Raw genomic sequence first — 13,346 nt, 5'->3', positions numbered from 1 at the left:
AATGAATAATAGCCTACACAGAGAACCATACAGTGAATAAGACATGTATTGTGAAGAATGAAGGAAGTGAAACCGCCCACTCTTGGTTGATTTTATTACGAGAATTGAATTGTTCATTTTTCTGTTTTCATTAATGACTTTTGGTTTTAGAACGGTTATGAAGACTCAGATTTTTTGGGAATGCTGTGACATCACCCTATTTATGATATCACTGCGTAACTATGGAATTGATTAAAATTATGTTATTGTGACTCAAACGTTCCAACGTTCTATGGAACATAGACTATTATGTGTTTTCCAACATACATTTAACCAGTGTTCCATGTAGCCAGTTTTAGTTTCGCTAGCGTTCACACCGATTTATCTTTGATGAATGACCAACTTAAATATCAGGGAACAACAGCAATGTAATGCACTCTTTTAGGCAAATTCAGGTATGTCTAGTATAGTTTATCATTGCCATAATTGATCATTTTCATAACATAAAAACTAGGCTATTCAACTCGTAAGAATAGGTCATCAATGAGATTGTCTCAAATCTTACGAGAATGAAGACTTTTCACTGATGCTTTTGGCTGGTTGAAGGTGAGGCCGGTTCATCCATCTAGCTCCACTCTTCTCTCCTCCAGTCCTGGGGCCCTCAGGCCAGAGTGGGGCAGCAAAGCACCTATGGGGCTGACTACAAGCCCCCCAGTGATCGGCCCCTCTCGCTGTTCCGGCTCCATGCAGAGCCCTCTTGCACCACACACCAGAAGGTAGCATACAACTAACTCTCTCTCTCTCTCTCTCTCTCTCTCTCTCTCTCTCTCTCTCTCTCTCTCTCTCTCTCTCTCTCTCTCTCTCTCTCTCTCTCTCTCTCACACACACACCAACACTTTTCTACACTTGTATACTAATGCCATACATACATACTGTACACATTCACACTGCCCTGATTTGGCCTGCCTATCTGTCTATCTGTGTCTGCCTGTCTGTCTGTCTGTCTGTCTATCTGTCTGTCTATCTGTGTGTCTGTCTTCCTGTCTGTCTGTCTATCTGTGTGTCTGTCTGTCTTCCTGCCTGTCTGTCTGTCTATCTGTGTGTCTGTTTGTCTTCCTGCCTGTCTGTCTATCAGTTGGTGGATGTGTGGGCTCAGTACCACAGACAGTGTTTCCAGACCAGTACCAACGGCCCACGGAACCCCGCCTCTGCCTTCACTCAGGTGAGTCCATCAGCCTCAGGCACAAGAACTAACTTACCTGTCCCTTGACTGGCATACCTTAGGGGCATTTCATGGTAGGCTGCTCACCTGCACATACTTCGCCTCCTTTTAGAAGTAAGACTTATTTTGTACCTCCAGCCAATCGCAATCACTCTGTTGAGATATATTGCAGACTCCTTGAAAAAGATGTTGGTAATCTCCTTAAGAACAAACATGAGTACATATCTTTCCATAATTTACCTAAGGATGAAAAACAAGCTTTGCTTGATTTACAATCCGATACGTCAGTCCTTACCCACCCTGCTGATAAGGGTGGGTCGGTTGTACTCATGGATAGGACAGTTTATGTAAATGAGTGTCATAGACAACTGCTTGACAACACCTTTTACAAGAAACTCAGAAGTGACCCCACTTCCCAATTTCAGAACACTATCTTTACTGTCCTAGATGGGTATTTAAGTTCTGGTCAAATCACCAAAAAATAACATTACTTTTTGGCTATTCAACACCCTAAAATTGCCACTTTCTATACTTTGCCGAAATTATACAAGAATGTTGCAAAACCTCCAGGGCATCCTATTGTAGCGGGCATTGATGCAGTAACAGCCCCTTTATTGACTTTTGTTGACTTTTTTATTAGACCACAGAACAGCTCCCCTCCTTTGTAAAGGACACCAGCAGTATGGTCTCTATTATTGAATCTCTTGATCCTCTCCCTGAGAATACTTTGTTAGTTACTTTTGATGTTGAGTCGTTATACACAAATATTCCACACGAGGGCGGTATTGAAGCCATGGAACATTTTCTTCTGCAACGTGACCCAAATGAACTCTGATTTACCATCCCAAAATATCCCTGCACAACGTCTATTTGCGCCTCTACAGGATGGAAACTACAAGTGTAATGGCTGCGCTCAATGCAATGGCACTTACAAATGTAGATCCTTCAAACACCCCCAAACAGGGAAACACATCCCAATCAAAGGTGTTATCACGTGCTCCACTAAGGCAGTTATTTATCTTATAACTTGTCTTGTGGTAAAAAATTATGTGGGTAAAATGAAGAGCGAATTAAAAGTATGAATCTCGGAGCATCGTAGCACCATTAGGTGCAAAAACTCGACATTTGCGGCCCACTTTTTGGAAGCGAACCACTCGATTTTGTCCCTACGTTATATCGGCATCGAACACATCACCCTCCCTAGGAGGGGATGACCTCGACAATTTATTATTAAAACGAGAGGCTGCCTGGATCTTTCATTTAAAGACCCTTGCTCCCTTCGGTCTCAACACAGACTTTGATCTGAAGGCATTCTTGTGATTATTGTGATTTTGCTATTCATTATAAATGTTTGTTGGCCTTTGTAGTCAAATTGTATCTATGATCGTATGCTATTCATTTGTTTTTTATATGTTCTATTTATATCTGTAAATTAACCAATGATATCAAGCCACACCCGGCCATGATTACAGACACCTGCGTGTGTCCTTTGACACTATATAAACTAGTGACCCGCAGTGTTTGTCATTATACCCTGATGAAGACAGCTTGTCTGTCCAAACGTTGGTTATTAGGTTATTAAATTATTGCATCTGAGCTCCTAGAGTGTGAGACTCTCCTTTTCTTTTTCAGATGCATTGATATTATCTTATCTTAGTCAGTCTCAAACATCTCTATCCTCTCTCTCTCTCTCTCTCTCTCTCCTCTCTCTCTCCACCTCTCGCTCTCTGTCTCCCCTCTCTCGCTCTCTGTCTCCCCTCTCTCTCTCCCCCCTCTCTCTCTCCCCTCTCTCTCTGTCTCCCCTCTCTCTCTCTCTCTCTCTCTCTCTCTCTCTCTCTCTCTATGTCTCTCTCTCTGTGTCTCTCTACAGAAGGGGAGAACAGTGAGGGCAGCTATGTTGGAGAGTGAGAATTTCAGTAAGATCCCAGTGGAGAGGACAGCTCCTCGAGAAAAGGGGCAGAGCCAGATACCACCAAAGCGTTCGAGCTTCGACTCTGGGGAAAGAAGGTCAGTCTCCCCCTCTCTCTCCTGGACCTCAGTTCATAACTCCGGCCCGTCCCGCCCTGCCCGGAAAGAGGCATGGATGCAGGCAACAGGGGACCCGGCACTGGGGGTCTCAACCAAAGCCAAGGACGGGGTGGAGCTGCCTCACATCGGCAGTGGAGAAGGTAGGAGAGGGAACACCCTGTTTATTATATGTTTTTCTTTGAGGCTTTGAAGGGCCTTATAACTCCACAGTTGATCCGTTTTGGTCTCCTTTAGTGCAAGATGATAGACCAGCACCCATAATGTACGTGTGTGTACTACCTGTTCCTGTTATCACAGGAAGTGATGCGGAGCCCCCGCTGCAGTTGGAGGGGTTGAGGGCGGAGCAGTTCCGTCGGGACATGACCCACTCATCTAGGCTGGAAGGCCAGATCAACCAGCGCATAGCCACCCAGTCTAACCTCATGCACCTAGGTAGGTCCTATAGAGATAGAACAATATATTCAACACTGTTCTATACCCATAGCCACCCAGTCTAACCTCATTCATCTAGGTAGGCTTTCTAACAACAGCCTAGTGTCCCAAATAGCACCCTAGTCTCTATATAGTGCACTACTTTTGGCCAGAACCCTATCAGCACTATATAGAGAATAGGGCTTTGGTCAAAAGTAGGGCACTATATAGCGAATAGGGTGCCATTTGGTACGTACAGCCTTTATGCACCTAGGTAGGTCCCATAGCCACCCAGTAGGGGGAGACATAGTACTCAACACTATCCACCCTGATCCTAGATCAGCACTCCCTACTCTGAGACGCTTTAATACGGGCGAGCCACCACCATCCACCCTGATCCTAGATCAGCACTCCCTACTCTGAGACGCTTTAATACGGGCGAGCCACCACCATCCACCCTGATCCTAGATCAGCACTCCCTACTCTGAGACGCTTTAATACGGGCGAGCCACCACCATCCACCCTGATCCTAGATCAGCACTCCCTACTCTGAGACGCTTTAATACGGGCCAAACCACTTACTTTGTTGAGAGCCTGCTGGCCAAAGCTCATTGGCAATAACATGTTAAACTTGTGACGTAGGTGCAGTATGATGCTATATGTGGGTTTATTCATGATAACTCTCATTTGTGTGTGTATAGGGCTGCCATTCGACGGCGTGACCACCTACAGCCAGAGCTACACACTGGGACAACCCCCCACCCTGAGAGGCCCGCAGCGCATCCTGCCTGAAGCCACACTCAACTGGTACAGTAGATCACATCCACGGATTGAAAGGAGGGATCTGTTCATACTTACTTACCTAAGTCTTTGGAGCATAGGCCATGGACCACTCCTCTCTATTGCACTCAGTTCTGGAAAGTCTCCTCCAGCCTTTCCACCCTGTGCCAGTTTTCTTTGCATTTGTCTCAAGCTCCTGCAATCTGTTCACTGCGATAGATAATAACTACATTTACATTTTAGTCATTTAGCAGACGCTCTTATCCAGAGCGACTTACAGTTAGCGAGTGCATACATTTTCATACTGGCCCCCTGTGGGAAACGAACCCACATCCCTGGCGTTGCAAGCGCAATGCTCTACTAACTGAGCTACAGGGGACAGACTACTACAGAGCAGATTACATAGTGACTCACACATACAGTGATTCATAGCAATCCCCTTCACCCAGCAACCCATTAACGGTCAAGTGGTGCTGCAGAGGTTATGTCCATCATATAGTCTGGTGTCTGTAATAGCCAGAGGTAAAAGTGATATCCCAATAAACACAGTCGGGTAGTATTGTGGAATTCTAACAGCTTTATAGCTGTCCTCCAGACCTCCAGCTCTGCAAACATAGCATGGTTAGGGCCAAGGGGAAGGACTTTAATATGCTCCACCATCCATCCAGGAGGGCCTGGGAGTCAGAGTACCAGGACCGGTACCAGGGCCCTGATCGCTACGTCCCTGGGCAGAGGAAGCCCCCTAGCGGCCTGGACCAGACCCGAGGACACATCCGCTCAGAGTACCAGAGGCACTTCACCAAGAAGGTAATGCCCCAAATGGCACCCTATTCCCTTTGTAGTGCACTACTTTTGACCAGAGCCTTATGGTGCACTATCAAAAGAATGGGGTGCCATTTGGGATGAAGACCCAGTTTCAAGGCTCCCTAGTAGAGTAAATGTAAGGCTGCATTTACACACCACTAGACACACTGTAGAGGCTGTGACTTTCACCTCGTGGTGCACAGAGGGCTCTGCACAGAAATTGAGATTTACATGCCATTTACATAGACCCTTGCTATCCGGGATCCAATGGACATCCCTACCCTATTGAAGTTTAAATTATTTAAAATGGTTAAGGGTTAAGGTTAGGGACATCAAGTATCCCAGATAGCACTAACCAATTTGGTCCTATATACAGTACCAGTCAAAGGTTTGGACACACCTACTCATTCCAGGGTTTTCTTTACTTTTACTATATGCCAAGAGTGTGCAAAGCTGTCATCAAGGCAAAGGGTGGCTATTTGGAGAATCTCAAATATAAAATATATTTTGATTTGTTTAACTTTTTTGGTTACTACATGATTCCATGTGTTATTTCAGTTTTGTTGTCTTCACTATTATTCTACAATGTAAAAAATAGTAAAACTAAAGAAAAACCCTTGAATGAGTAGGTGTGTCCAAACCATTTGACTGGTACTGTATATATACACTGCTCAAAAAAATTAAGGGAACACTTAAACAACACAATGTAACTCCAAGTCAATCACACTTCTGTGAAATCAAACTGTCCACTTAGGAAGCAACACTGATTGACAATAAATTGCACATGCTGTTGTGCAAATGGAATAGACAACAGGTGGAAATTATAGGCAATTAGCAAGACACCCCCAATAAAGGACTGGTTTTGCAGGTGGTGACCACAGACCACTTCTCAGTCCCTATGCTTCCTGGCTGATGTTTTGGTCACTTTTGAATGCTGGCGGTGCTTTCACTCTAGTGGTAGCATGAGACGGAGTCTACAACCCACACAAGTGGCTCAGGTAGTGCAGCTCATCCAGGATGGCACATTTTTTAAATTTTTTTAATTTAGCAGACGCTCTTATCCAGAGCGACTTACAGGAGCAATTAGGTTAATGCCTTCTCTTTTCCACCTCTCCACCAATGCGAGCTGTAGCAAGAAGGTTTGCTGTGTCTGTCAGCGTAGTGTCCAGAGCATGGAGGCGCTACCAGGAGACAGGCCAGTACATCAGGAGACGTGGAGGAGGCCGTAGGAGGGCAACAACCCAGCAGCAGGACTGCTACCTCCGCCTTTGTGCAAGGAGGAGCAGGAGGAGCACTGCCAGAGCCCTGCAAAATGACCTCCAGCAGGCCACAAATGTGCATGTGTCTGCTCAAACGGTCAGAAACAGACTCCATGAGGGTGGTATGAGGGCCCAACGTCCACAGGTGGGGGTTGTGCTTACAGCCCAACACCGTGCAGGACGTTTGGCATTTGCCAGAGAACACCAAGATTGGCAAATTTGCCACTGGCGCCCTGTGCTCTTCACAGATGAAAGCAGGTTCACACTGAGCACGTGACAGAGTCTGGAGACGCCATGGAGAACGTTCTGCTGCCTGCAACATCCTCCAGCATGGCCGGTTTGGCGGTGGGTCAGTCATGGTGTGGGGTGGCATTTCTTTGGGGGGCCGCACAGCCCTCCATGTGCTCGCCAGAGGTAGCCTGACTGCCATTAGGTACCGAGATGAGATCCTCAGACCCCTTGTGAGACCATATGCTGGTGCGGTTGGCCATGGGTTCCTCCTAATGCAAGACCTCATGTGGCTGGAGTGTGTCAGCAGTTCATGCAAGAGGAAGGCATTGATGCTATGGACTGGCCCGCCCGTTCCCCAGACCTGAATCCAATTGAGCACATCTGGGACATCATGTCTCGCTCCATCCACCAACGCCACGTTGCACCACAGACTGTCCAGGAGTTGGCGGATGCTTTAGTCCAGGTCTGGGAGGAGATCCCTCAGGAGACCATCCGCCACCTCATCAGGAGCATGCCCAGGCATTGTAGGGAGGTCATACAGGCACGTGGAGGCCACACACACTACTGAGCCTCTTTGACTTGTTTTAAGGACATTACATCAATGTTGGATCAGCCTGTAGTGTGGTTTTCCACTTTAATTTTGAGGGTGACTCCAAATCCAGACCTCCATGGGTTGATCAATTTGATTTCCATTGATAATTTTTGTGTGATTTTGTTGTCAGCACATTCAACTATGTAAAGAAAAAAGTATTTAATAAGATTATTTCATTCATTCAGATCTAGGATGTGTTATTTTAGTGTTCCCTTCATTTTTTTGAGCAGTGTATATATATATATATATATATAAATAATCACAGGAGGTTTGTGGCACCTTAATTTCTCCAAGGACGTTTTGTTATGGTATTTGGTGTACTGCGAGTGCCAGTCTTTTTGTACCATCGTGCAAACTCCTTGTCACTCATAGTCATACCATGTTTTGGCTTCACAATGACAATGGAGTTGACAAGACGACAAACAGATCTAGGACCAGGTTACGCTTGGTGGAGTATAAACCCAGCCCAACAATGAACAACTGGTAACTTCAATAATTTCAAGAGACAGTTGAGCAAAAAGAGGAAATATAATACAAGTCATTATGTTGCTCCTCTGGTTTTGCTGCAGAACTACCCTGGCCTGGCCAGAACCAAGACCAGCCCTGCGTACAGAGACGACTGACTGACCTGAACAATCTCCAGCACGCAGGATCAGATCTGCATTTTCTCTATTCGATGTTCAACCTGACAAAATGCTCTATTTTAATACAGAAATATCAGTATTTAGACAATTCAGAGGTACTTGTGTGCCTACATTTTTATCAAATAAAACTTTGCATTAATACCCACAGCGTGGTCTTTTGAGGGGTCTTTTCATTATGTGGTACAACTGTAGCTATGGTAACGACAGGTTACTAGACACGTAATAACAGAATCAAACATGTATATAAAACAATGAACAAGACAAAAGTCCCCGAGAGGGTACCTGATCTTTATTCCATCATACTTTTTTGTCCTCATTTTGTTAATGCAAGTTGCACACTGTGACAGGATTTCAACTGAAGTTTTTACAAATCAACCAAACAAAAATAAAACTAATTGTTGCCACAGAAATCCCTCACAGGTTCCAAGTTGCCTGCCGTCAGCTCCGCCCTCGCAGCCAGATTCCATCCAATCCTTCTGTACACTGCCATCTGTCCATAATCTTTTGCCCAGCCCACTTCCCCCCTACACACCTGACACTACCTACCCTAAAACCAGCCTCTGAGGAATTGAAAAACATGAAGAAAAAAAGAAACTGCAACAATGACCAGGGGAGATACAAATCTCCATCCACGATCACCACGGTGACAGAGACTCGCACGGCAGCACTTAGAGATCGAAGATAAAGAAAGAACAAAAATAAACACCAAACTTCCTACGCGGATCTGACCTCCAGTTCTGCCGTCTGTCTGTCCAATAAGAACATCTTATACTGATGGCCCCTCCCATCCAATAGGATTATTTTATACTGATATGGCCCCTGCCCACCCTGCTCCCATCACAGCCCCTGGCCTAGTTTACCACATAGGAACAAAACGGAAATAAAAGGTTGTGTTCCCCTGCTCAGACGGTGCTGACGCATTCCAGATCTTACAACGCCTGATAGGTATTTTATGTATCAGCTAATTACAGCAATCTGGTGCCTGACGGCACAGTCGATGACTTGGCACGTAACCATAGGTTGATGCATGCAACGTCTGAGCAGGGGAATGCGACCAAAAGCTTATTGAAGAGTATACCCCAGCCCACCCTCCAACCCCGCCCCATGTACCCCACACAGCCCAAAAGCAGGCGAGTGTAAGGGTGTCTGCTGGGAAGCCAGCAGTCACAAAGAGTCTTTATGAGGGTTCCCCCTACTGGCGGGAGGACCCTAGTATTTCATTCCCGGAACAAACTCCTTCGCCTCTGGGTTCAAGCTGCTCTTGCGCTGTAAAAAGAGAAGAGAGATTTAGTATAGGAGTACATCAAAAGGACCTAAACCTGTATGAACAGGTAAAAATAACAGGGCCTCAACATTAAAAGCTGATAGATAAAGAGCAGACACCGAACAAATAGTTTGGATTGTAACGCATCACAGGATAGTTTCTCGAGCGAATGGTCGGTTCCCTGACAGATTAAGCATACTCCTGGACTAATGGAGAATTTCCATTGAGCATGGTTTTTAGTCTAGGACTAGGCTTAATCTTTTTCTGGGAAACCGGTCTAAGAGTAGGAGCGGTATGGTGTCTGATCAAACAACTGGAGAAGATGGACCGTCCCTAAGGTATCTAGGTACTGAATGTGGATGACACTCCACAGTAAATACTGAACTTTTCAGGCTTTTAACTCTCAGGTGAACACTAAGGGCAGGTTTCCAGGACAAAAGATGAATCCTTGTCCTGGACTGAGAATAACTTTCAATGAAGTATTGCCATTGAATATGCTTTTTAGACCAGGACTAGACTTAATATGTGTCTGGGAAACTGGCCCTATAAATAGTGACGTTTCGGTCGACGACGCTCATCAGACATGCTGCTCATGTCTGCTAAATGACATAAATGTAAATGTAGAGAGTAAGCAGACTATGACACATTCTGACGCACAAACATTCTGACGGTACTCACCGCGAGTTCATCAGCATTGCCGTTGGAGACAGAAAGCCCATTGAGCTGTTGCTGAATCTGTCCCACCCCCGGGGCGAGGTCTCTGGCGGGGATGAACCAATCCTGATCCTCCTCTTCCAGCATTTCCTGGAAACAGCGTTCTAAGAACTCCTGCTCCAGAAGCTCCTCTTCCACCTGGGATGACCACACAATAGGGAAAGAAGGGGGGGGGGATTACAACCAGCAGCAGTTGATTATTTCTTAATATTTATTTCCTTGATTCCTCATGTCCTCTATCCTTGCCTCCTTCTCAAAGAGCACTGGGGTGGTCCAGGTCTGAGGGGAGTGTACAAAAAAATTAAGAACAACTTCCTAATATGGAGTACCCCCCTCCCTCCCCCCTCGCCCTCAGAATGGCCTAAATTCGATGGAGCATGGACTCTACAAGGTGTCGAAAGCATTCCACAGGGATGCTGGACCACAACGCTCCAATGTAATATGGGTCCTTTCTTTTTGCCGTTTGAGCTAGAGACAAGCCGTTTTCTTTGCTTTAAAAGCTGAAAGCATGCCTGTCGCGAAGCCGTTTTCCCTCTCGATTGACAGCGAACTTGCAAAGCCTACTCAGACTGGCCTATGCTCTTGGTTATACCAGGGATAAAATGATACAATGTATTAACTTTGCTCGCTCTGCGGGCTGCTCCAATGTATGTAATGTACAAATGTAACAGAAGACTGAATTTATAAACAAAACTGACTTCATACGCATTTTGTAAACAGGCGCCAGCGGGTTCTTTAAATCGGTGGGGCCGAAAATGTTGTATTATCATATGAAACAGTACTACGGTATTCTCAAATGTTGATGTCATAAGTATCATAACGTTTTGGTACCGTGATACCAGTATATAACACTACTCTGAATGGCACACATACACAACCTATGTCTCAATAGTCTCAAGACTTACAAACCCTTTTTTAACCTGTCTCCTTCCCTTCATCTACACTGATTGAAGTGGATTTAACAAGTTAAATCAATCACCTGGTCAGTCTATGTCATGACAGTGCATGTCAGAGTAGAAACTATAGCATGAAGTCCAAGGAACTGTCTGTAGATCTCCGAGATAGAATTGTGATGAGGCATATATCTGGGGAAGGGAATATGGAACTACCCAGACTCTGCCTAGAGCTGGCCGTCCGACCAAACTGAGCAACCGGGTAAGAAGGGAGAACCTGCCAGAAGGACAATAGTCTCTACAGCACTTTATGGGAGAGTGGCACATGACAGCACGGCTGGAGTTTGCAAAAAGGCACGTGAAAGACAGAGCATAAGGCAAATGATTTTGTGGTAACTATTTCGCTACCGCTCCCCATCTAACTTAACAGAGCTTGAGAAAATCTGCAAGGAAGAATGATCATGCCCCTTAATCTGGTTGAAGGTCCCCTAATGGTTGGGACTGAGTAAGGTAACCTAATCCTAGATCTGTGTACAAGGCCTGGCAATATCTACCCAGGGCAACATTACTCACCTTTTAGTGTGTGGTCTGTACATCTGTGTGGGTGTCCCTCTGTCTATCTGGTGTGTGTGTGTGTGTGTGTGTGTGTGTGTGTGTGTGTGTACATAATGAGTGGTCCTAAATCACTGACCTGTCTGTTGTAATCCTCCTCGTTCTCCATCCACATGTAGTCAGCGAAGGGGTTGTTGTTGCCCCCCTCTCCCTCCTTGTGCCCGTTGGCCACGTTCTCTTTCCCGGGGGCACTGCTGCCGCCTGGTGTTTTTGCCATCTCAGGACTGTTCATCTCCGCAGGCTCTGTAGGGTTAACGGTTTCACACAGGCATTAATGGCAGCCCACTTGAAAAATTAGGCAAATGCTTATAAAATTGACAGTAATGCTCAGTTTGCATATACTGAATAAATGACGTGTTTAATAAACATGAAGGTCAAAAAACGTACCTAAACATAAGAGCAGAAAGTTAAACCATTATCTACCCACACAGTACTGTACTGTCATGAAAATGTATCTTGCCAAAACGCAAATAACAAAGTGCAGATGTAATTATTTTACTTTATACTTAGCTAGTTAGTAGTATCACAGATAAAAGTGTTAGGCTAGTTATCATAACCTTTACTAGTGTCATTCCAGTTAGAGTAGAGAGTCAGTGGCTGCGCTTCCAGCTGACGTGGCTACAACTACTAGCTAGCCAGCTGCTACCGTTATAAAGGAAGCGCTCGACAATACCTAGCTAACGCGTTACCTGTATCGTCAGCATTGAAGGATGCACATGTCATGAGACAAAATAGTGATGATGACAAACACCACATGGCGCTCGAGGCCTACCTGCAACAAGCCAGCCAGACAATTTGCTAACTGGAGTACCGTTAGTTACAGCTAACATTACCGTTCGTCGCAGCACAACTCCGATTTTGAGTATTGGCACAGTTTGCTAGTGAGCTAGTTACAGTAGATGGTAAACAATGTTAGCTAACTAACTACGTAGCTAGCAAGTGTGATAGCTAGCTAGCGAACTTAGAAAACTAGCATGGACTAGCTAGCTAACAAACAATAGCTAGCTAACTAGCTAATTTAAGCCGTCTGAAAATAATTTGTGATAAAAGGGTTGTAGTTTCGACTAAATTTACTGTAGCCAGCAAGTCACCTGATTGAACAAGTTAGCTAGCTAGTTAAGTTAGCATTCGCTAGATAACTAACACAGCGTGCAATCACCCTACGAAAAAGGCTTCGGGTTACTACTAGCGAGCTAGAAAGCTACTTGGCTAGCGCGAGCTCGCTAACTAACTTGAAATATTTAAAAACACGCATATTGGATGACACATGGACTAACTTGGCTAGCTAGCTGTTTTTGATGTACAGAGTGGATGTTACGTAATCTGTAACTAGCAAAGCCTTCTCCCTACCTTGGGTTGTCTTTATAGCTAGCTATAAAACTGTTGGCAGGTAGCTAGCTGGTAGTGGTAGCAACAAACTAAACCAAATTTAGCTTACTTAGCTCAAAGGCTAACTGCGTAACATGCACACACAATTCAGGTCAAATTGTATCTGGAATGCACACTAGCCAGTAGCGCAACAAAAACGTAGCTACCTGGCATCGTTGGATAATTATTTCAAGACCACCCGATATTTCTCCAATGTTTGACAGGGCAATTCGTCGACTTTTTAAGCTAATTTGCTATCAAGCTAGCCAACTCCCTACATTCCACCAAGACGCTCACGGGGGACTTCCGTTTCGTCGTTGCGTTCCCCCAACCCGCTTTATCAGTCGTCATATACCTACCTCAGCGTATCAACTGAGAGGTTGATGTCATGGGCATGCGATTATGTGGTTACTTCATACACTGTATGTATAATATTCAGAAATCTAGGAAAACGTTATCTTGATAAAGATGTCATGTCAATTTTATTTTAAGGTCACATAAATGTATTTTGCTTTTAACCCAGCCCCCTGACAAACACACACACC

General features: G+C 45.1%; 2 protein-coding genes across 3 annotated transcripts; one reads left to right on the top strand and one right to left on the bottom strand.

Annotated features, from left to right (window-relative positions):
* Nucleotides 1-347: 347 nt before the first annotated feature.
* LOC121559488 lies at nucleotides 348-8,639 on the top strand. Its single transcript, XM_041872726.2, has 8 exons — nucleotides 348-434; nucleotides 630-755; nucleotides 1,115-1,201; nucleotides 3,072-3,369; nucleotides 3,527-3,661; nucleotides 4,342-4,447; nucleotides 5,089-5,227; nucleotides 7,876-8,639. The coding sequence occupies exons 1-8, from the start codon at nucleotides 411-413 to the stop codon at nucleotides 7,927-7,929; spliced, it is 969 nt and encodes a 322-aa protein (XP_041728660.1). The 5' UTR covers nucleotides 348-410; the 3' UTR covers nucleotides 7,930-8,639.
* LOC121559489 (polyadenylate-binding protein-interacting protein 2B) lies at nucleotides 8,218-13,132 on the bottom strand. Of its 2 annotated transcripts, none has more exons than XM_041872727.2 (4): nucleotides 12,969-13,132; nucleotides 11,513-11,676; nucleotides 9,893-10,066; nucleotides 8,218-9,216 (listed from the first exon to the last, which is right to left on the bottom strand). In XM_041872727.2, the coding sequence occupies exons 1-4, from the start codon at nucleotides 12,973-12,975 to the stop codon at nucleotides 9,160-9,162; spliced, it is 402 nt and encodes a 133-aa protein (XP_041728661.1). In that variant the 5' UTR covers nucleotides 12,976-13,132; the 3' UTR covers nucleotides 8,218-9,159. The 2 variants fall into 2 exon arrangements, with proteins under 2 accessions (XP_041728661.1, XP_041728662.1); XM_041872728.2 differs by lacking the exon at nucleotides 12,969-13,132 and adding an exon at nucleotides 12,784-12,881.
* Nucleotides 13,133-13,346: the final 214 nt, after the last annotated feature.

The sequence above is a fragment of the Coregonus clupeaformis genome, unplaced genomic scaffold, assembly GCF_020615455.1.
Source record: "Coregonus clupeaformis isolate EN_2021a unplaced genomic scaffold, ASM2061545v1 scaf0314, whole genome shotgun sequence".
In the NCBI taxonomy this organism is placed as follows: domain Eukaryota; kingdom Metazoa; phylum Chordata; class Actinopteri; order Salmoniformes; family Salmonidae; genus Coregonus; species Coregonus clupeaformis.
Note: the sequence above shows the minus strand (reverse complement) of the source record. Positions and strands in the feature narration are given on the sequence as shown.